This window comes from Sander lucioperca, chromosome 6 (assembly GCF_008315115.2).
Source record: "Sander lucioperca isolate FBNREF2018 chromosome 6, SLUC_FBN_1.2, whole genome shotgun sequence".
Classification (NCBI taxonomy): domain Eukaryota; kingdom Metazoa; phylum Chordata; class Actinopteri; order Perciformes; family Percidae; genus Sander; species Sander lucioperca.
Window position 1 is genome coordinate 15,161,236 of NC_050178.1, and position 24,274 is coordinate 15,185,509.

At 41.8% G+C, this 24,274-nt stretch overlaps 1 protein-coding gene across 4 annotated transcripts in view; it reads right to left on the reverse strand.

The window, feature by feature from the left end:
* Positions 1–24,274, reverse strand: part of mtmr14 (myotubularin related protein 14) — a 50,023-nt gene that overhangs the window by 12,032 nt on the left and 13,717 nt on the right. For all 4 annotated transcript variants that reach the window (XR_004897528.1, XR_004897529.1, XM_036001817.1 and 1 more), the window contains exons 11-16: positions 21,102–21,187; positions 20,649–20,725; positions 19,844–19,880; positions 16,536–16,606; positions 15,463–15,521; positions 1,583–1,715 (exon numbers count right to left, since the gene is read on the reverse strand). Coding sequence is in view for 2 of the 4 variants with exons in the window: in XM_036001817.1 (XP_035857710.1) it covers positions 1,583–1,715; positions 15,463–15,521; positions 16,536–16,606; positions 19,844–19,880; positions 20,649–20,725; positions 21,102–21,187 (463 nt within the window). In the remaining 2 variants the exon portion in view is untranslated. The remainder of the gene's footprint in view (positions 1–1,582; positions 1,716–15,462; positions 15,522–16,535; positions 16,607–19,843; positions 19,881–20,648; positions 20,726–21,101; positions 21,188–24,274) is intronic.

The window sequence follows — 24,274 nt, forward strand, 5'->3', positions numbered from 1 at the left end:
CGGTCTGGAGATGCTACGGTCCAAGTTTCGTGCAGATCGGTCGCACGGTCTAGGAGGAGATCGAAAAAGTAGGTTTTTGATAAATCGCGATTTTTCACGCATAAAAGTCTAGGCGGAAATGGGCGTGGCCTATATCACGTGATTCAATTGGATCCAGGGAACACGTGGATATATGGTTTTTAAATGTCCGGTGTACGGTGTGGAAGTTATAGGGCCAAACGCGGTTTTTTCTGCTATAGCGCCACCTAGTGGTGGAAGTGGGTCAATTTTTGCGCCTGAGGTCCTTGCGGAGTTTCAGACCAGTCCTGAAAACGGCAACCCCCCACCATGTACAGTTTAGGCTGTAGTCAGAGTTTTAGGCGGAGAAGAATAATGAAGAAGAAAAATCAGTAGAAAAACAATAGGGTTCCACAGCCCTACTGTGCGAACGGTGTAGCTTTGCTACCGCCGTTTCTTCCAGACTCGGGCTTGGACCCCTAATGATGAATAATCTTAGTAAAAACAATAGGGTTCCACAGCCCTGCTGTGCGAACGCCATAGCTCTTCTTCCAGACTTGGGCTTGGACCCCTAATTAAATAAATTTGAATGGTATTATAGAGGAAGACTGACCGCTCTAGGGCAGAGCCATTCAAACTAAGCTGGGCAGGATCCCCCCTCGCCACACATTTACATTATTCCAACATCGACCTCATTACCGCTGAACTTCCAAAGCGCAAACCAATGAAATAAGAGCTGTGTGTGAGGGAGCCAGAAGCTGTGATGACGTATTCCTGCGTTGCCTCTGCTGTAAATGGGACTGCATTTATATGGCGCTTTGCAAGTCTTAACGAGTACTCAAAGTGTTTTTACACAGTACAGTACCATTCACACACACATTGATATACACTGAGGCCGAGGCTGCTTTACAGGGACACATTCACACACATTCACACCCTGGAGGCGCCACGTCAGATTCAGTGTCTTCGACATTGGACTGCCAGGGATCGAACCACTGACCTTCCGGTTGGTAAACGACTGCTCTCTATGCTAGGCACCCTACCTTGCCATTTTACTGCTGATCATGTGTAGGGAGCTCATCCCGGCGAGTACCAGAACGTGTAGGAAACATTTCTGCAAACAGTTTCTATTTCAGTGTTTCATGGACTGGAGCAGAAACACTTCCCTGTTTCCTTTGTTTCTGATGTGGAGTTCCTGTCATCACCATAAACGTCCCGACGCAGTCAGGCAGAGTCAGGACTGACAGACAGAAAGTCCCCCCCCCCCCGAGACTTCATCAACTCACTGAGCGTGTGGGTGGACATGAGTGGAACTGAGCCATTGATTGTTACTGTGATAACTTTCTCAAGTTGAAAGATGCTCTAGTATTATCTAGTCTCACTGAAGCAACATGCCCACGCCAACGCTGTGTTCATCACTGAAATACATGGAGCTCTGTGTGTTGTTCCTTGAAATGCTTACATTTGAACATGAATGATTCACTTATATGAAAAGGTCATCATCTACTTTCCAAAACATCCAATTAAAACATTAGTAATAAATGAAGTGAGCCTGTGTGTGTGTGTGTGTGTGTGAGATACTGACCAGCTGGAGGCCTGGGGTTGGCTGGGGAACAGGTCCACAGTGTCATTGGTGAGGCTGGAGGCGGCGCCCGCCTCCTCAGTGATGAGGGAGAAGTCGCTGCTCAGACTGGTCACACTGCCACGGTCCTTGGGCTCTGAAAGCAAACACACAGCACGGCTGTTGGCTCACTTCCTTTTTAATGGCTGACATTCTGATGTATCATAGCAGGAGCTGTAGTCAAACCACAACGTCTGGGTTCTGTCATACAAGTAAGAAAACCTCATTCAAAATGCCATTGACATTTGTGGGGTCGCGGTTAGCTCAGACATGGACAGAGGAGGGAACCAGGGGTAAAAACATAGACTGTATAAGTCAAGCCAAAACATATGGAATGCCCCCTGGTGACTGACTGCAGTATATCTCATAAGCCCCGCCCCCTCCATGGTAGCTGATGGACCAAACTAAAAAGTCAAATAACACATCAAATAATTTTTCCCAAAGATAGTGCTGTCCTTTTAGGTAATTCTGATAACGCTGAAGTGTTCATTTTTTCTAATCAGCTTGGTTGGGGTATGCTATAAAAACGGGCTGAAACTTCATGATTGACAGCTGGGATTGTCTCGAGATTGGTCGGGCGGGTGTATGGGCGGAACTTGGATACTGCGGCTCCATTGATTGATCACTACAGCGCAGACTCTGGTAGATTGGCAGCGCCCGCATCGGGGAGATTGCTCTGCTGTTGCTGCCGATAAATAATCGATTCTTAGATGCATCCCGATTCTCTCTAGAACGATTCGATTATTGATTCTGATAAGTTAATAATCGATTTAAAAAAAAAAAAAGAAAATGTGTTGATTTTTATTTAAAAGTCTCCAGACAAGTACAATCAGAAAACATAGTGACTTAAAGAGGAGGGCATAATGGACAACAACGAGTTTAGGCAAGAGTGCAGAAAAAAAACACACAAAAATGGCCAAAAGGAAAAAAATAAAATTTTGTATATATGTACACATGATCTAATAAGACATACATAAAATAATTAGGCAAAACACATAGGCTGTTCATCTACTTTATCACTTTACATCTGACCACCTCATGTTTCATGTTCTAAGAAGCCAATTATCTACCTTTAAACATGACTGAGCCTCTGACATGGAAGATTACGATGAGAGAAGGTGACTTTCACAAGCATGTTTAAAGGAACACGCCAACTTATTGGGACTTTAGCTTATTCACCGTTACCCCTAGAGTTAGATAAGTCCATACATACCCTTCTCATCTCCGTGCGTGTTGTAACTCTGTCCGACGGATAGTCACAGCGTGTACAAATAACAAGATCACATGAGACACAGCCATCTTCTAACCGTATATAAACTGGGAACTATATTCTCAGAAAGGCGAAGCATTGCTGATCTGCTCGGGGCTTCTCAGGTGCTGCAAAGCATATCACTCCGCCCAAGTAGCAGATCAGCAATGCTTCGCCTTCCTGAGAATATAGTTCCCAGTTTATATACGGTTAGAAGATGGCTGTGTCTCATGTGATCTTGTTATTTGTACACGCTGTGACTATACAAATCACAACATGGAAATAGGAACATGTTGGCGTTATTTTGTCACTTATTTGGAGCAGTAGGCTAGTTGGAACCGATTACCTTCAGGATCCGTGCTAGGCTAAGCTACCGGTAGAACTGACAGAGTTACAACTCGCACGGAGATGAGAAGGGTATGTATGGACTTATCTATCTCTGGGGGTTATGGTGAATAAGCTAAAGTCCCAATAAGTCGGCGTGTTCCCTTTAAGGCTTAAGCATGGAATGACTACAAAACAAAAACCTCAGTAGACAAAACATTTCATTAAAACTTGTGTGTGACAAATACTGTATATGTCAAAATCTAAGCTTTGTCTAGCTGCTTTGTCTAGGAAGTAATTAGCAAACTCTGAGTAGCAAACTCAGATTTATATGTATATTTTTAAAAATCATGCATGGAAATGTACATAAAAAATTGTTGCATCGAGATGCATTGATAATCGGTTTAGAATCGAATCGTTGGCCTCTGAATCGGAATCGAATCGTGAGGTGCCAATCGATTCCCACCCCAGACTTTATAACGGGAAAAATCCCCATAAAGTCTTCTAAACAAAGTACACAACCGGACATGTTACAGCAGGAATGTGATCTGAAATTGGGAGAGATTAACAACATCTGGAGCCAGGATGACAGGTTTCTCTGACATTAGCATGTACAGTTGTGTTCAAAATAATAGCAGTCCAACATCACTAACCTCATAAATCTAATTTTTTGGTAGAAGTGATATTTCCACATGGCAAATAATTTACTATTAAGTGTTGTAGAGTCATAGAAAACCAACAGACCCAACAGTCATGACATGCATGCTGCTCATTCTGTGTAACTGAATCTGTAATTGAAAGGGGCATGTTCAAAATAATAGCAGTGTTGTGTTCAATTAGTAAGGTGATTGATTCTGTGAAGAAACAGGTGTCAGTTATGGCCCATATTTAAGGAAGGAGGGAAGCAAATGTTGTGCATGCTGGTTATAGTGCATTTCACACTGAAATACTCAGCAAAATGGGTCGTTCCAGACATTGCTCTGAGGAACAGCGGACTTTGATTAAAAAGTTGATTGGAGAAGGGAAAACATATAAAGAAGTGCAGAAAACTATAGGCTGCTCAGTCAAAATGATTTCAAATGCCTTGAAATGGAATCCAAAGCCTGAACGACGTGGGAAAAAACGGTCAACTACCATTCGAATGGATCGAAGAATAGCCAAAATGGCAATTTGATGATGATCAATGATCAGCTCCAGGAAACTCAAAGAAGACTTAAAGTTACCTGTGAGTACTGTTACGATCAGAAGAAGGCTATGTGAAGCATAGCTATCAGCTAGAAGCCCCCACAAAGTCCCATTGAGGAAAAAAAGACATGTACTGAATAGGTTGAAATTTGCCAAAGGACACATTGACTGGCCAAAGGAGAAATGGGGCAACATTCTGTGGTGATGAGAGCAAAATTGGTTTTTTTGGGTCTAGGGGCCCAGTTTTTCCGACGACCCCCATGCACTGAATTCAATCCACAGTACACTGTGAAGACAGTAAAGCATGGTGGTGCAAAAATCACGTTATAGGGATACTGTGGTGTTGGGCCTATTTATCGCATACCAGGGATCATGGATCAGTTTCAATACATCAAAATACTTGAAGAGGTCATGTTGCCTTATGCTGAAGAGGAAATGCCTTTGAAATGGGTCTTTCAACAAGACAATGACTCAAAACACACCAGTAAGCGAGCAAAATCTTGGTTACAGATGAACAAGATTGAGGTTATGGAGTGGCCAGCCCAATCCCCAGACCTCAATCCCATAGAAAATGTGTGGGGTGACATCAAAAATGCTGTTTCTGAGGTAAAACCCAGTAATGCAGAGGAATTGTGGAATGTAGTTCAATCGTCCTGGGCTGGAATACCTGTTCACAGGTGCCAGAAGTTGGTCGACTCCATGCAACACAGATGTTAAGCAGTTCTCAGAAATAATGGTTATGCAACTAAATATTAGTGCAGTGATTCAAAGTAAAGCAAACCCTTGATACATTTTTCAGTTTATACAGTAAATGTCTGAGTTTGTAAAGAAAAATGCAAATACTGCTATTACAGCCTAATATTCCTTTTTCTTCACTTTCTGTAAAGGTATAACACAAACTTTATCAATTCTGGGCATGTTTTGATTTGGAATTGAATGTGCAGTGTTCCCTATGCATTGATATTATGGAATTAAAAGCTATTCTAAGGATTTAGAGCATTATTCACTTTTTTTAAACACACTGCTATTATTCTGAACACAACTGTAGCTACTGCATTAACATGCCTGTCCGGAGCAGATGACCATATATGAAAACCGGGCTCTTTATGACATCATACGGAGCCGAGAGTAGAAAAAAAACTGTTGAAGCCGGAGTAGATCTCTCTATCTGTAAAGTGCCCTGAGATAACATCTGTTATGATTTGACATTGACTTTGAAAATGAAAATGGGGGGACTTCCGGTTTATCGCAATGGAGTGAGGTCACGTCTCTCAAGCTCTGCCATATACAGTGCCTTGCGAAAGTATTCGGCCCCCTTGAACTTTTCGACCTTTTGCCACATTTCAGGCTTCAAACATAAAGATATAAAAATGTAATTTTTTGTGAAGAATCAACAACAAGTGGGACACAATTATGAAGTGGAACGAAATTTATTGGATATTTCAAACTTTTTTAACAAATAAAAAACTGAAAAATTGGGCGTGCAAAATTATTCAGCCCCCTTAAGTTAATACTTTGTAGCGCCACCTTTTGCTGCGATTACAGCTGTAAGTCGCTTGGGGTATGTCTATCAGTTTTGCACATCGAGAGACTGAAATTTTTGCCCATTCCTCCTTGCAAAACAGCTCGAGCTCAGTGAGGTTGGATGGAGAGCATTTGTGAACAGCAGTTTTCAGTTCTTTCCACAGATTCTCGATTAGATTCAGGTCTGGACTTTGACTTGGCCATTCTAACACCTGGATATGTTTATTTGTGAACCATTCCATTGTAGATTTTGCTTTATGTTTTGGATCATTGTCTTGTTGGAAGACAAATCTCCGTCCCAGTCTCAGGTCTTTTGCAGACTCCATCAGGTTTTCTTCCAGAATGGTCCTGTATTTGGCTCCATCCATCTTCCCATCAATTTTAACCATCTTCCCTGTCCCTGCTGAAGGAAAGAAGGCCCAAACCATGATGCTGCCACCACCATGTTTGACAGTGGGGATGGTGTGTTCAGGGTGATGAGCTGTGTTGCTTTTACGCCAAACATAACATTTTGCATTGTTGCCAAAAAGTTCGATTTTAGTTTCATCTGACCAGAGCACCTTCTTCCACATGTTTGGTGTGTCTCCCAGGTGGCTTGTGGCAAACTTTAAACGACACTTTTTATGGATATCTTTAAGAAATGGCTTTCTTCTTGCCACTCTTCCATAAAGGCCAGATTTGTGCAGTATACGACTGATTGTTGTCCTATGGACAGAGTCTCCCACCTCAGCTGTAGATCTCTGCAGTTCATCCAGAGTGATCATGGGCCTCTTGGCTGCATCTCTGATCAGTCTTCTCCTTGTATGAGCTGAAAGTTTAGAGGGACGGCCGGGTCTTTGTAGATTTGCAGTGGTCTGATACTCCTTCCATTTCAATATTATCGCTTGCACAGTGCTCCTTGGGATGTTTAAAGCTTGGGAAATCTTTTTGTATCCAAATCCGGCTTTAAACTTCTCCACAACAGTATCTCGGACCTGCCTGGTATGTTCCTTGTTCTTCATGATGCTCTCTGCGCTTTAAACGGACCTCTGAAACTATCACAGAGCAGGTGCATTTATACGGAGACTTGATTACACACAGGTGGATTCTATTTATCATCATTAGTCATTTAGGTCAACATTGGATCATTCAGAGATCCTCACTGAACTTCTGGAGAGTGTTTGCTGCACTGAAAGTAAAGGGGCTGAATAATTTTGCACGCCCAATTTTTCAGTTTTTTATTTGTTAAAAAAGTTTGAAATATCCAATAAATTTCGTTCCACTTCATGATTGTGTCCCACTTGTTGTTGATTCTTCACAAAAAATTACATTTTTATATCTTTATGTTTGAAGCCTGAAATGTGGCAAAAGGTCGAAAAGTTCAAGGGGGCCGAATACTTTCGCAAGGCACTGTAATTGCATTTTTTGTCTTATTTGAAGCACTTTTTTTTCCTCTATTTATGTAAATATTATCTTGGACTATACTACCGGCACCTTCCGATTCCCCTGTAAAGACTGGTATGGGCTGCGTATATCTCCTGGAAGTTTACCGACTCAGGCCGCATCTGAAGCCAGGGACTCTCCTGATCTGATCATCGATAAGTCAGTGCAAGCTAAGAGGGAGCTGTTCAATCCTCATGGCCGCAATTTCTGCTGTGCTGAGATTTCGTCTGTTCGTGGAGGCAGCTCACATAACCTCCCTCTCTAACACGAAGTTGGCAGTGAGTAGCTTGCAACTTTAACCGGATGCTAATTCTCTTTAGCATCCCCGCTAACGTCACCCAGTGGCTAGCATTCTCGCTAGCGGTGTAGCTAACCTAGTTAGTGTACATGGGACCTTAGTACTTTGGTCTTAACTGCACAGTAGCGTTACGCTGCAGCTCTGGATAAACAGTAGTTCAAGCCTCTGACACTTTCCACTGATTAAAATGGCTGATAAGGAGGAAACACACAAAAATCGGCGCAGGAAGAATCCTGCTGTGGGAGAAACCAGTGATGACCAAGGCAATCCACTTAACCTGGGGATGTTTACCCAAGCACTAGCAGGATATACAGTATATGATAGACTGGATGCGAAACTCAACTCATTTGCCACTACACCCCGCTCTGACATGGCTTCAGTTAAGGATGAGCTGAAGTCGACTGTGGCTACACTACAGATGAGTGAGTTCACATGACTCCACAATAAAGGACCTTAAGCTCTCAGCTTCCACCTGAAGTGATGATCTGGCTGCTCTACGCAACACAGTGAATATCCTTAAAGCTGATGTTAAAGTGCTTCAAGCTAAATGTGAAGATTTAGAGGGAAGAACAAGACGCAACAACATTTGCCTGTTGGGTGTTCCTGAGGGTCTGGAGGGTCCTCATCCGAGATATTTTATCGCTCATCTCATACAGGACCCGTTAGGCCTGGATGAAAAACCCCTCTTGGACCGTGCCCACAGGTCTCTCCGAAGGAAACCCAAGGAGGGGGACCCACCCAGGCCTTTTATCATCAGAATTCACTATATTCATATCAAGGAACAGATCCTATGCAAGGCAGGAAAAGATGCCCCTCTACTACACCATGAAAGAGACTGTCCATCTTCCCTGATTATACCCAGTCCGTGGCAAAAAAACGCTCAGTTTGGGAACACTAAGCGTCTTCTACACGCCTGCCCAGGGGTCAAGTTTGGCCTTTACTACCCAGCCGAACTGAGGATCACTTTTCCAGGCGGCACTCTCATCGACCCCGCTGCTGCTGCTGATTTTATTAACAAAAACTTAAGAAGGGCTGACTCTCCAAATCAGGGGTGATGGGAACGATGGTGCTGAGACTCGACCTGTAACCAACATATCCTTAGCCACTAAACACTGATGATCCTGCATTTAGTGAGTATGTTACTGTAAAATTCTGATGGGCTGTATATCTCACTTGCCTGAGGTGTGCTAGAAAATCAGCCTCCGCAATATAACTCTTCTTGAGAGGATGCTGGCTCATTATAATTCTTTTTAATTTTTTGTCCTTTTTACCACTTTCACTTCATTTGTTGATGGTTAATTACATGAAACATCCGTGGGTTAACTGCTGGCTGGGCCCTCTTGATCAATCCTCTAGTAAACCTAGTAACTAGGGCTGAACGATTAATTGCATTTGCGATAATATCGCGATATGTTAAAATGCGATTTCCTAATCGCAAAGGCTGCGATTTGGTCACATGACCCGCGAGAGCAAATCAGTCTGCACTCCGCAGAGAAAGCATCAACTAGCACGCTAACGCTACGTCGTACCTTCAGCAGATTTCTGTCATTCAAACAACTGAGTTGTAGTTTAAAAGTTTTACAGCCATTTTAATAAAATGAAGGGTTTTATTCGGGCTCGAATCCATACATGCAGTTAATGAAAACAGGCACACAGAACTCAAGGCTCGGTAGGCAACAATTAGCTCTGATTAGCGGTTAGCTCTGGTTAGCAGTTAGCTAGCTCCGTTATAAAGATATGAGTGGAGGAGCTGCCACTGAGAGGGGTAACAATCAGACTGATAAAGGACGTTCGGGGAGCTTTCACAGCAGCGTGGCCGCGGGGTTTCAACAGTTTTATTAGTACAGTTAATCCCATGGCAAGAACACCAGCAACTAGCTAACGCAACGATAGCCTCTCTGAACAAGTGCACACAGCAGCACGCAACTTCCCGAGGGGGAGGGGCTGGAGGCAGATCCTCTCTGTGCACTGTAAAAAAAAAAAAAATACACTGTTGTGTGTATATATATGTTTTTTTTTTTTGTTTTTTTTTTTTTACTTATTTAACTGTCTAGTGTGTAATTGTGTGTTGTTCATACTATAAAATGATTTATTGTTTGTCTTTGTTGAATAATACAGAAGACAAAGAGCTTAAAAAAATAATCGAATATCGAATCGCAATCGCAATATTTGGGAAAAAAATCGCAATTAGATTATTTTCAAAAATCGTTCAGCCCTACTAGTAACCCATCCAAATCCTCTAAGGCTATCAAAACTTTTCTTCAGGAATTCTCTGTTTCAGAATCATGGCGTTTTTTCAATCCCACGGGAAGGGAGTATTCATTCTTCTCCCCTGTCCACCGCACCTACACCCGCATTGATTACCTCTTTCTTGACAACAGACTTATACCCTCTGTCCGCTCATGCTCTCATAATCCTATTGTTATATCAGATCATGCCCCGCTTACTTTAGACTTAGTAGTGGGTGGGGGACCGGTGTTGTGTGCACCATGGTGTTTCGATTCAATTTCGAAATGGTCAGATTGACTTTTTTAGAGCCAATAACAAAACGCCTGGTGTCTCACCATCCCTGCTGTGGGAGATGTTTAAAGCCTTCTTTAGGGGGCAAATCATGTCATACACCTTTTTTGCGAGAAAACAGAAGAAAAAGAAGATGTCTGAGCTGATGACCTGTATACTACAGCTGGATAACATTTATGCAACTTCCTCCTTACCATCAGTATACAAGGAGCGCCTTTCCCTACACCCTAAAAACAGCTGGGTTATTTCATCTACCCAACCGCTGGGTTATGAAATGTTTTACCCATTATAGGTTATTTATATGGAATTTGGGTTATTTTGTGCAACTCATGCGTTGAGTCAAAATCCATCAACCCAACATACATCGGTTGACCCAGCACGTGGGTTGTTTGTGCTTTGAACGTCATCACATCATCACCAGAGTCCACACACCGAGCGCTCGTCACAGCAGAGAAACTGACTGATCATCCAGCGAGGCAAATAAATAATAAAAGGTTAGGGTAAGGGTAAAAGCTAGCCGTTATCATGGAAGCACGGATAGCCTACAGCTTATCCGTTTGGTCTGAATTATATTAATGAATGAATGAAACAAGTTTATAATGCCCATGGGCATATGGTCATGTTTATTGAGTTCGCCAGGCTAATTTGCCAGCTAGTTTCAAGCTAGCCAGGTGATTCGCCAGTTAACTAGTTTACTAGCCAACAGGCTGTCAGTTAGTTGCTTTGCTAGCTATAATATTTTAACTGGCTATAAATGAACGCGCTTGTTTTTCCTGAAGCTTTTAATGTGAAATGTGAAGGCATAACACAGTGTTTGACTGATTAAAGTATGACAGAAGACAAGTAAAAACAGTGAGATAACCTGATATGTCTGACTAAATGCATTTATGTGCATTTATTTAAGTAATGTGGTGACCCACAATAGATAAGAACAAATTCTTATTTAAAATGTCGGCCTGGCAAACGACAAGGGCCACTTGAGTGAAGGGTTAAGAAATATATAATAAAAAGTTTGGGAACCACTGCTGTAGACTGTTATACTGACAGTCGTGACCTGAAGGCTATGCTGTGAACAGCCACAAATATTCTTGTGAAGTAAAAACATAGACAATTTACATGTATGCAATCTGAATAGTCTGAATTGTTAATACAATAGCAATTGTATTTTTGCTTAAGCTCTTTTTGTGTTTGTTTCAGATCAATGGACAGCTTTGTCATTAACACTTTGACAGACCTTGTCGAAAGATTTAAAGGTAAGAAATATTTGTTTTCCCATCCACAGCATAGCTGAGCTAGTGACTCTACTATGAGGCTGCGGGGTGTGTGTGTGTGTGTGCATGCCCAGCTCTGCTGTTGTCATGTTAACATTGTCAGCCTTGAATATCTTGTACAACTCTGAATATAGCACAGTTAGTTAAGGGTGTGTGTGACACGTTTACTGCCACAGAAACGCAGCGACTGTACTCCGGTACTCTTTTAAATACTTAGATCTCTGCCGCCTTCCGGCCCAATAATAGGAGGATTAACTAAACTACAAACTAATCAGCTGCAGGGCGGGAATTAACTGCACGTAACAGTTAGCATGGGTTTTATTTTAGTTGGATATTGAATGACAAAATCACAGGTATGCCATTCCACATCTTACTGACACCCATGTCTTCCTACAGATGGCGTTGGGGAACTCGCCCTGAGGCAGCTGCCAGCCTTCCACCTTCAACTTACAAAGCTGGCCGTGGCAGCGGTGCATAAGTGGTTCGCCACACCATTCAGGAATGCAGCTTGGCCTTCATCGACCATAAGCCTGTAAGTCCTCAAGCACATCTAAAGGGGAAATTTTAATCATTTTATCAACATATCTGAGCTCAAGAATGTGTGCATATCCAGGTTTGTTTTACTATACTTTTGGGGACAGGGATCAAATATAGCCTGACAGTATTCGGAAAATAGCCATTCTACATGCTTACAATGCGTTGGTCACTATCAAAGCATCCTGGGCTTCTAGAACACCTCAGCAGTGCAACAGGCTGATTACCTCTGACTGTACCACACCGCACTGATGCAGTAATTTGTTCTAAAACAGGCACCAACAAAGTATTGAGTGCAGAAATTAACATATTTATCAGAAGGTTGACACTTTTGTATTTTAACCCATTAAATCTACAAAGCATTTGCAGCCCACCTAAGACCACCTAACCCGGCTGCCTGTCGGCCAGATAGGATAGTCAGATAGGTGGGCCGTACACATTTTCTGAGCATGTTTATTGTAATGATAGATCATCAATCGATTCATGGCTTTTTAGGTCAATTGAGGTCTGAGTCCTTTTTAAAATTGTTTTCTGTAATGTGAACTATATGCCATAACCATCAAGACTTAATTAAAAAAGGTTTGGAATATTTCGTTATGTGCAATGAAATGCAGACTATTACAGTTCAACTTTTTGAATTAGAGATGCACTGAATCTTTTCCAAATTGTAAAGCTAACTAGACTTTATCATAAAACAATAATTTCTCTAGTAAGGACCAGGAAAATGGTCTTCACAATGTCTATATTTTAATTCTACTGTAGTGGTCGGTAGACATTTGGTCCTTACTCACTCACACTCTCTCACTTGCTCTCTTGTATTCTTTCTTTTTTAGCCTGGAATAAACATGGTGGAGTACCTCCATGAGGCCAAGGCATGCAAACCATACCCCTACATCCTGACGCTGGGAAATGATCAGAGTGCATTTCAGGCATTCGTCATAATAGCTGGACAGGCCCTGGAACAAGAAGCACTGCTTCAGGCCATTGATGTCTGCTTCAAGGCATTCTTTGTCTTTGACATTAAATTCCCAGAAGCAGTGTGAACATGTGTGGGAATTCATACAGACTGTAATATATGAAATGCCAGGAGGGGAGTCTAAAATGGTAAAGTTTATTCAAAGTAGAATATTTTCTTGCAAGTAGAGCTAATGGCTCTTAATAACAGCTTTTTAATAGGAATTTGAATTTCTTGAATTTGTTCACTATAGACCTGTTGACTGTTGGCTTACTGAATGTTCAGCCAGTTCATTCGTAATTGTTGTTTTGCTCTGAATGTTTTCCTACCTTAGTGATATGAACTGCACCAGTTCCACTATATTGTTGATATTAATTAATGTAATATAATACATTTTTTCAAAGATTCCATCATGTTGTTTTGTTTTTGACAGTGGAGGAAGTTTCACGAGCGGCAGGTTCTTCACAGTGTTCTAAGTGCCCGGGACCGGAGGGTTTTCCTGTCAAGTTTTACAGGAAGTTTATAGTCAAGCTGGCCCCATTCCTAACCAACATGTTACGTCTATTCATTCGACTCTGCCTCTCTCCCTGAGTCCTTATCTCAGGCCTCCATTTCATTGATATTGAAAAAAAACAAAGACCCTATTTCCTGCGGATCTTACCATTTCGTTACTCAATGTTGATTATAAAATCTTAGCTAAGCTACTGGCTATGTGTTTGGAAACGATCCTGCCTTCTGTAATCTCCCCCGACCAGACAGGCTTTATTAAAAATAGATATGCTTTTTCTAATGTTAGACGTTTATTTAATGTTCTGTACAACTTCTCCAGCTCGAAAAACTCAGAAATCGTAATTTCCTTAGATGCCGAGAAGGCTTTCGATAGAGTGGAGCAGGGCTATCTTTTCTGTACGTTAGAAAGTTTCGGCTTTGGTGAGAAGTTCATAGCCTGGGTGAAATTACTGTACATCCACCCACTCGCCTCTGTCAGAACTAATAACAACCACTCTGACTATTTCCCTCTCTTTAGGGGTACGAGACAGGGATGCCCGTTATCCCCCCTGCTCTTTGCAGTCGCCATAGAGCCTCTCGCCATTGCGCTCCAATCTCATCATCATATCACTGGTGTGAACAGGGACGGCACCTAGCACAGGGTTTCGCTCTATGCGGATGATTTGCTCCTCTACGTCTCTAGGCTAGATACATCCATACCCACCGTGCTTTCTGTTCTTGATTCATTTGGTCACATCTCTGGCTATAAACTGAATTTCAATAAGAGCAAATTATTCCCCATAAACGCTGCAGCCCGCAAATACCCTCTTCACACAATACCTTTTAGAACTGTTCTTGAGGAGTTTACATATCTGGGGGTTCAAGTTACAGACCAATTTAAGAATCTCTTCAAATGTAACTTTACCCCTCTCCTCACCCGAATACAGAAGGACTTTGAGAGATGGTCACTACTCCCTCTGTCTTTAGCTGGTCGTATCAATTCGGTTAAAATGAATATCCTGCCCAAATTTTCCTTCCTTTTTCAATGTGTTCCGGTCTTTATTCGTAAATACTTTTTTTTTTTTTTTTTTAAACTTGACGAGATTATTTTAGGGTTCATCTGGGGAAAAAAAAAAGACGCACTTCAAATGGCTTCCATCCCATGTCACCACATACTGCACAGCCAGAAAACAGCGCATTGCTCAGCTCTGAACTGTGTCACATTTTGTTTGCTTACAATAACGCCAGACCCCTGCACCATAATCCATAAGTTTATTTTAAACTGTTTTATAACCTACATAGCTTAGCTCCCAGTGTCTCAGAACACTTTTATTCATCTTCTAAGTTCAGATGTTCATCTAGAGTAAATTAAAGTATTTGTAAAGCTCAGTGAATGACAAAATTCAAACTTCCATTTACTGCACCAACAGTACACAATATCCAACAACCTCTGAAGATCATTTTTAGTGTAAAACTGCATAGCTGCTTTCAAGGCATATTCTGAGCATTGTTCATCAGCAGCTTCTCTCTTCCTTTCCTCCTCCAGAAGTGTCTATAAATGTACTTTAAACTGTAAAAACTTTGTATTTAACAGAAATGACACAACATGTATAGATTTGAACTTGATAAACTGTGCATTCGTATTCTAATGCAAATGCAACTGACTATTGTTAAAAGCCTGCAGACATAAAGCTTTGTGACGCAAGATGTTTTGGAATCAAGCCTTGCGGTTTTCTAAAGAGATGAAAGCGCAGTGTTCTCAGCCACCGTCTGATTGCTTTGTGTCCGGGCCGACAGCATGTCACAGCCTCTGGTATCACTCATTACATCAGACCAGACGCAGGAGGCGGCGCTCTACCTCACCAAACATCAAGAGCTCAAGAGGATAGAAGCAGTTGGACTCCACAGTCACTTTTCTAATACTAGCTGACGGTACAAAAGTAGTTGCACTACTCCAATTAAACATCATAATACTAATGAAATAAACACAATTCATTTGTTGGTTGAATGAGCACACCCATCAGCGGTCTGTCAGAGGAACCCTATGTGTGGGGAGGAAGGTATGACACCTACTTAACTGGCAAAGGTCTTCCATAGTGAAATCACTGTCTTTGAAGTGGGAGTTCTTCCTTCTGAAAGAAAAACATGATGATGACATAACATCAGAGATCAGAAGAAGAGAAAGAATACTGGATTCACACAGCTGACATTTGTCTAAGCAAATTCACTTAGTTACTTATTTCTTGTATGAGTGTTAGTATAAAACTTTAGCAACCGATAACTACAGCTTTATAATAAATACATTCTTAGAACTAGGGATGAAAAAAAAAAAACGATTCTTAGATGCATCGCAATTCTCTCTAGAACAATTCGATGCTCGATTCTGATAAGTTAATAATCGATTATTAAAAAAAAGATTTATTTAAAAAAGATTATTTTATGTAAAAGTTTTTTTACTACTTTTTTACTGTCTCCAGACAAGTACAAATCAAAAAACAGAGTGACTGAAAGAGGATGGGATAATGGACAACAACTTAGAGTTTAGGCAAGAGTGCAGAAAAAAAAAAAAAAAAAAAACACAAAAATGGCCAAAAGGAAAAATATAAAAATGAATGTTGTATATATACACATGATCTAATAAGACATACTTAAAATAATTAGGCAAAACACATTTAGGCTGTTCATCTACCATGACATCTGACCACCTCATGTTTCATGTTCTAAGAAGCCAATTATCCACCTTTAAACATGACTGGGCCTCTGACATGGAATATTACTGTGAGAGAAGGTGACTTTCAAAAGCATATTTAAGGCTTAAGCATGGAATGACTACAAAATAAAAACCTCAGTAGACAAAACATTTCATTAAAACTTGTGTGTGACAAATACTGTATATGTCAAAATCTAAGCTTTGTCTAGCTGCTTTGTCTGGGAAGCAAACTCTGAGTAGCAAACTTAGATTTATATGTATATTTTAAAAAATCAAGCATGGAAATTTACATAAAAAAAACTGTTGCATCGAGATGCATCGCTAATCGGTTTAGAATAGAAACGTTGGCCTCTGAATCAGAAGGTGCGAATCGATTCCCATCCCTACTTAGAACATGACAGACATGTATAGAGCATAATGATATGAAATAACACACCTTTGTTTCTTAACAGCGGAGAACTTCTCTGAGACAATGTGCTTCAAAAAATTGAAGCAAAAAAAGAAAATCTGAGGGAGGAAAAACATTTCAATCAGAGAAGAAACACAGAAATCCAAACTCAATCACTGCCAGTAGCTGTCCTTCACATCAGACAGTAGTCATACATACTACAGCTAGCTGTTAGCACCAGGTACAAACCAGCCTGAAGCAACATGATCTCTGATGTCATCCTGCTCTCTGTGGTCACTGGCTGTTAATAAAGGAGCCCTCTCTTTGATTCTCAAAGCCTGACAGCAGAACATGGATTAATGTTAATTGTTTAGACCAGCGACACATTTTCTCTAATGAGGCTCCCGTGTGCCTGCACATTTTAAAGCAGCCATATTATGCTCATTTTCAGGTTCATAATTGTATTTTAAGGTTGTACCAGAATAGGTTTACATGGTTTAATTTTCAAAAAATACCATATTTTTGTTGTACTGCACCGCTCTCTCTCACTGCTGCAGCTCCTCTTTTCACCTGGTCTCTGTTTTAGCTACAGAGTGAGACCTCTTTTCTTCTTCTTCTTCTGTACTATCTTTGATTGCACTGCACATGCGCAGTAGCTCAGATGTAGATCATGTCAGCTAGCTAGCTCCATAGACAGTAAAAGAAAGGCTCTTTCTACAACTTCGGTCAGTTACAAGGCAGGATTAGCGGGAGACTTCTAAATGAGGGCGCACATGTAAGTAGTTCTTTTGTAGATTATGGTGAACTTGTGTGTGTTGTAGCAGTGCTTTGCTATTGAGAACGAGGTAGCATGCTAGCGTTAGCACGCTAACGCTACGAGCTAATGGTTGCGGTTAGCCTGCTTATTTCGGCTTGTGACGTCACAAGCCGTGCCGATTTTGAACAGCTCACCCAGAGACTGAAGGCAGGACACATTCAGAAACCGTATCTCACTCTAAACAGCATGGATGGATTTTTTTCAACGTTTGTATGTGTGTGGAAGCACCAGAGACACAACATAACACCCCAAATCCCAAAAAAAGTGATTTTTTCATAATATGGGCACTTTAAGTGCGACTGATACTACATTTATAAGGCCAATACCATCATCAATAGATAAGAAAATTATATATTGATTGTCATTATTTTTTATAAACACAAAAAAATAACACAATCATTGTGTCCTAAAACACAATAATTGTGTTATCAGCCAATGACAGGCCACGCTGAGGTATGGGCTGGGCTCTGCAGAAAAGATTGTTCTTGCACTGAGTGTCTTCTTCATAACGTCATGTGTATTTACATCCATTTGGCCACAGGCAAACTCACTCACTTTACAATCATCTTACACACAAATACACAACAGCAAATAGTTTTGAGGCGTTTTCACACCTGTAGTCCATTTGCTTTGGTCCGAATCAGTTGGTGAGTTAGTAAACTTGGAGCGATTTGCCCTCGGTCGGTTTGGTTTGGTTTGGTTTGGTTTCACACCTGGAAAAATCCAAGCGTACCAAAATGCGTCATTACAAATCAGGCAAGAACGTCCAGCCCTCTTATTGGTCGGATATGTCTGGGGGCGGGAGCAAGAAAGTAAATATGGGAAGAAGGTCCTGTGTTCTGGTCTAGTGGTCAAACCAGCTCACTTCATTAAAATTATCAGACATTGTTTCGCAAGAGACGTTACTGCATCTGCTCTGGTCACTGAGACTTCGCTCTGCTCTGCCGGCGTCTGTCTCCAATTTTAGCAGCAGCTGGTTTGACCACGGAGATACGAGTGACGGACGGCAAGCTTGACTGCAGTCTATTTCTGTGATAGAAACACTGCAAGCTGCTACAGTTTGATGCTCTGCTGCATCGCAGATTGCTAAACACACCTGACTACAGGAGACATTAGTTCAGACTTGCGGAGTACATATAGTTGGTGTGGTTTGAGTACGGATCACGGGCTCACCACAAACGAACCGCTCCAGAGTTCGATTGAAAGCGTACCGAGACCACCTCTTCAAGCAGGTCTCGGTACACTTGTTTGGTCCGCTTTTAGTGCGCACCAGAGTTCGATTGCCGCGTTCTCACCTGCCCAAACGAACCGCACCAGCGGGGCAAACAAACTCTAGTTTGATTCAACCGAACTAAAGGCTGTCGGTGTGAAAACGCCCTTGGTCAAACACACATCTATCAATCACAGGTGCATATAACGAGGGGGTGGGGTGAAAAAGTTGTAACTTCTACTCTGACCACTAGGTGGTGCTGAGAGCTAACGTCTATACAACACAACTTACAACAGTCTAAGCCAAGAAACACATCTCTCAATACAAGTAGTAGATCAAAACCAATGGAAACTTTAATTTGATTAACATCATCAAACAGTCATTCTGAAAAGGGACCTTTTTCTGGGTGGCCTATGTAGAGATAACATAACTCGTGCCTATTTTAAAATAAAGACTTTCCTGTAAAGTTGGATCACAACTAAGTATGTTCCAATGTTTTCAAATGATTGTTTTAACTGCTTTGACACAAACATGACCTTATTAGGGGTCCAAGCCTGAGGGCGCTGGGAGCCGCGTATGCCTGCCAAAACACTTTGGCATATCTCGGCCAAAGTAAATGCTATCAACACCAAATTCAAGATTCTTGTTTGCCATGCCACTCTGAGGCTCTGTAAACAGAGTTGGGCCAAAGGTTGGCCAACAGGGAGCGCTACACATACAAAAAGTTTATATCTCAGGAACAACTCATGCGATTTTTACGATATTTGGAGGGTGCCATCTAGGGCCACTCCTGTGGCAACACCTCCAGTGGTGTACTGAATGGTCAAAACGGGCGTGGCCTATTAAACCCAAAACAAACGCATGATAGAATGGATGTTTTAAATGAATGTAAACGAAAAGTTTGCATTTTCAATGAACTACACACCTTGAAGCTCACATGTTGTGATATTTCCTGACGTTTGCCTCGCCCCCGTCACGCTTTGGGTTTGACTTTGGCGGGTCGTCGGGGTGACGCGAGGCTTGGACCCCGTCAGAACTGCTTGCAGTTCTAGTTTTGTTTGAAATTACAAACCGATGAAGCCAATAGTTTTTGCGTATCCATTTCATATGCTTCATTTTATGCTATTGTCTAAATATTTCCATCAGTGCTCAGAACAGAAGAAACCTGATTGCTACAAATGTGTTTCAAACTCAAAAACTGTCCTAAAAGAATATTATTTATCAATTGTTTAGGATGATGATTTGATGCATGTAATATTGTGTACCTGTCAGTCTCTCATCTGTAAATAAAAAAAATAAATTAAATAAAAAATAAAAACCTTAACTTACCTCCTCCCCTTTGGAGAGTCGATCTGGCAGCATGTGACTGGAAACAAACAGAAAACTGCATTACAGCACTTAATAATGTCAAACAAATACTCAACTAAATCCCATGTTGTCCATGTGAAGTCCATGTGAAGACGCAGTAACAAAGTCTTTGAACATGAATTAATCCCCAAAAACCTGCTTTAGTTGACATCTTTGATGCAAATAGTTTGACAGAAGTGAGATCCAATGAGGATCAAAAAGCTGCAGCTACTGCTAAAGAAATAGATCTTAGAAAAGCAGTTGACAGAGAGGTTCTTCTAATGTCATTTTTCAGTGTATTGACGAGCATTAACAGAGTTCCTTTCCCCTCCAGTGTTTTGGGGCCGCAGAGGGAGTTTAAGTAAGTGATATAGAACATCAGCACCTAAGATCCAAACTATCTGGCTGTATATCACCGGGGCTGAGTCAGCAAATATTCAGCTAATCAAAGCAGAAATCAACCACTTCACTGGGGAGCATCATGGGTATTATGAAACCATGATTTGCTTTTATTTTACTCCATATAACATAAGAAGATTACTTCAAACATAAAATGTTTGTGTGCGAGTATGTGTGCGAGTATGTGTGTGTGTGTGTGTGTGTGTGTGTGTGTGTGTGTGTGTGTGTGTGTGTGTGTGTGTCATGTGTCGCAGACTAACACGGTGCGTCTCCAACCAGATGGCACAGAGAAGTTGCAAATGCACCTAAGTATTTCTGCAGGCCAATGCAATGTGAGAATGGCTCACCATGAAGTTATGATAGGGACAATTTCAATGAGGATTTTTACCCAAAGAGGAACCAGTCATAAGCGATGGTCAGATACAGGATCTGGGCCGGCTCCAGATTGGCGTGCACGGCGCCATCCTGTGAAGAATAATGACAAAATTAAGTCAAATATCCCTTGTTACATAAACACAGCAGCAAACAGTCCACTGGACACCACATGGGATTTCTCACTCCATGTGTGCTCTGTGCTTTGATGAGAAGCTTCCAGTGTGGACCATGTCCTAAGAAAAAGATTACATATTTAGAACAGAAGGGTTCTATTTTAATAAAGGCAATGAATAAAGAAGAGGCTAATTAAAATGGTAACTGAGTTGTGTGTGGAGTAGGTGTGAATGTGGATTCAGCGTGGGATTACTCAAGTCACTAATGAATGCTGGAGCTGTCGGGTGGAGAGACACCAGGGGAGAAGAGAGGAGACGTGGAAATAGATGGAGAGAAAAAACAAGGAACTTACTGCCCACAGGGAGAGTCTGAGGAGGGACACAAACAGAGGCGTACGGTCCCAGCCCGATATACAGTGCACCAGGAGACCGCTCTCATCTACAACACACACACACACACACACACACACACACACACACACCTTTAGAGGCATTACAGTCATATGATTGTTAATATCTTTGGATGAATATCAAGTCATGTAAAGTGTGGAAGGTGTGGCTGCAGCTGTGAAGTTTGAGTTAGTTAAGTTTCCTTTTTGAATAAAGATACTGTAAAATAGGGTTGGGCAATAATACGGTAATAGGGTCTTAAAAATAGCAACGGTATCAGTTTCAATACCGTCATTTAAAAAAATGCAATGCACTTATACAGGAGACAAGGATTAAATATTAAATATAATTTATTTAATGCCTAAAAATGCTTATGTGTGGTTGTCATCACGTGACAGTGTGGAGGAGAAAGAGAGGGGGGTAAAGATGGCAAGTCGCGCACAGAGTGACCTGGTCTCGAAGAAGAACACGACTTCTGCAGTTTGGCAGTATTTCGGGTTCCGACCTAATGAGAAGGGAGAGGCAGTAAATACTGACGAGGCAATTTGTAAATTGTGCAATAAAAAGGTGACCGCAAGAGATGGAAACACCTCCAACCTAAGGTGGCATCTCCGAAACAACCACCCACTCACTGCTGCAAGGATGCATTTGGCCCTGAGTTCACTCAGTGCAACAGTTTCAACGCCTCCCGCTGATACCGATGCAGGACCAACAACAACTAGGTCCACCGCCAGTTATACGCAGCCGACGATAATGGGGGCCTTCGGGAAAACAACAAAGTACAAAAGGGACAGTGTCCGTTGGAAAACCTGTACTGATGCAGTGACAAAATACTTGGCGAAGGAAATGCTCTCTTTCCACACGGTGGAAAAAAAGTCCTTTAAGGACATGGTAAAGGTCCTAGATGCCCAGTACGAGCTGCCTGGACGGAAACATTTCTCACAAACAGCCGTCCCACATTTATATAATAAAGTTAGAGACAAGGTTCAAGTGCTGCTGTCAGAGGCAGACAGTTATTCCTTAACAACTGACATGTGGTCGTCAGTTAACATGACACCATATATGTCCCTGATTGTCCACACCATTACACCTGAGTGGAAACTTGAATCCAAATGCCTCCAAACAACGTATTTTCCTGAGAGTCATACGGCGGACAATCTTGCTGCTGCGCTCAGAGCTGCACTTCAGGACTGGCAACTTGACGAGAAAAAACTTTCAGCCATAACCACTGACAACGCTGCCAACATTTCTGCCGCAATCAGGTCCCTGCATTGGCCGTGACTTAACTGCTTCGGTCACAATCTAAACTTGGCTGTCACAAATGCATTGCATGACCAGAGGCAAAAAAACGAGCGCACCCTTGGACTATGCCGTAATATTGTCAGGGCCTTTTCACATAGCTGGCAACGTAAGCGTGGACTCCACAAGAAGCAAGTGGAGTTGGGACTCCCAGAACATAGTCTCATTACGGTAAGCATAAATTTGTATCTGAATATGTTAAGGTTAGATGACGTAACTAAGAATAGAATGGAATAATATACATTAATGGGCTTATTTATTTATTTATTCATTCATTCATTCATTTATTCGTTTATTTAGGCCTATTCATTAATTCATTCATTCATTCATCCATCCATCGGCAGGACTGCGCAACTCGCTGGGGCTCCAAACTGGCAATGGTGGAGCGCATCCTCGAGCAGACCCAAGCGATCAGACATGTCCTGTCTGATGACAGAAGGAGCAGCCTGTCCCTGACCTGGCAGGACATGGACGTCTTGAAAGCTGTTCATGACACACTGAAACCAGTCGGTGACTTCACTGATATTTTGTCAGGAGAAAATTATGTGACCAGTTCCTCTATCCTCCCCATACTCCAGCTCTGCAGGGACAACGTGGTGGCTGTGTCAGAAAACGACCTCCAGCTAACAAAGTCAATAAAAACAGGAATTCTAACAAAGCTGGAGGCCAAGTATGAATCCGATTCAGTGCGCAAATTAATGCGAAAATGCACTTTCCTCGACCCTCGTTACCGTGGAGGATATGAGACTGATGACAACGCATTGGCTGAGACCAAGGCTGAATTACAGGCTGAGATCGTGAGCTTAGAGGGGCAAGCACCAGCAGGTCCAGTGGCCATCAGAGTGGAAGAGGGAGAGGCGCAACCCGAACCTCCACGAAAAAAGATGACTCTGGGAAGTCTCCTGCAAAAACAAGCCGATGCAGTGGCAGGTCCCGTCGGCACCGTAGAGGACCGAGCCGGAGCTGAAATAACAGCCTACTGTTTGGAGCCAGTTACTCAAGGAGACGAGGACCCACTTCTCTGGTGGAAATGTGCTGCCGGGCGTTTTCTCCAGATGTCGCGAGTGGCCCAAAAGTAAAAAGTGTGCGTCTGTGCCACAAGCTCACCATAGGAGCGGGTTTTCAGCACCGCAGGTAAAGTTGTCAGTCCACAACGTGCCCTGTTAAAGCCGGACAAAGTAAACATGCTGTTTTTTTCAAATCTTGACTATATTTGTTGCCACTTGCCACACAGTTCCTATTCGCACTGTGTGTGTGTGTGTGTGTGTGTGTGTGTGTGTGTGTGTGTGTTTTTTTTTAATTGATTCAGGTATTTTTATTTGGTTTTCGTTAAAAACAATATTGGAAAGAAGACTGGACTGTGTTTTAATTTAGGCCTACTGATTTGCAATAATTGTTATAATATGGATGTTTATGTTAATTTAATTCTGTCAGGCTGTTGTATTTGCACTTTTTTATAAGCTGCTATTTGTTGCTAATAAAAGTTGTTAATATTGTGCATGTTATGTTGTTATTGTTTCAGTATTAGTGTTTGGTATTCAGTTTCTGAACGGTGTAGGCACAAGCCAACAGTTTGGTGACGCCGTCTGAGCCTTACGTCATAATTCTTTAGTAGTCACGGTAATGCCATATACCACGGTAAAATAGGGAGGAGCTTTGACGGTATCAAAATTTGGATACCGCCCAACTCTACTGTAAAATAGAAGTAATGTTATATTTTGGCATAATATAGTATGCACACATGCACCCAGCCATGTTTCACAGCAGTCCGCCACCACACACTCCCATGTATGAAACTACAACTAACCATTATGTTCTTGATTGATTGAATCATTTT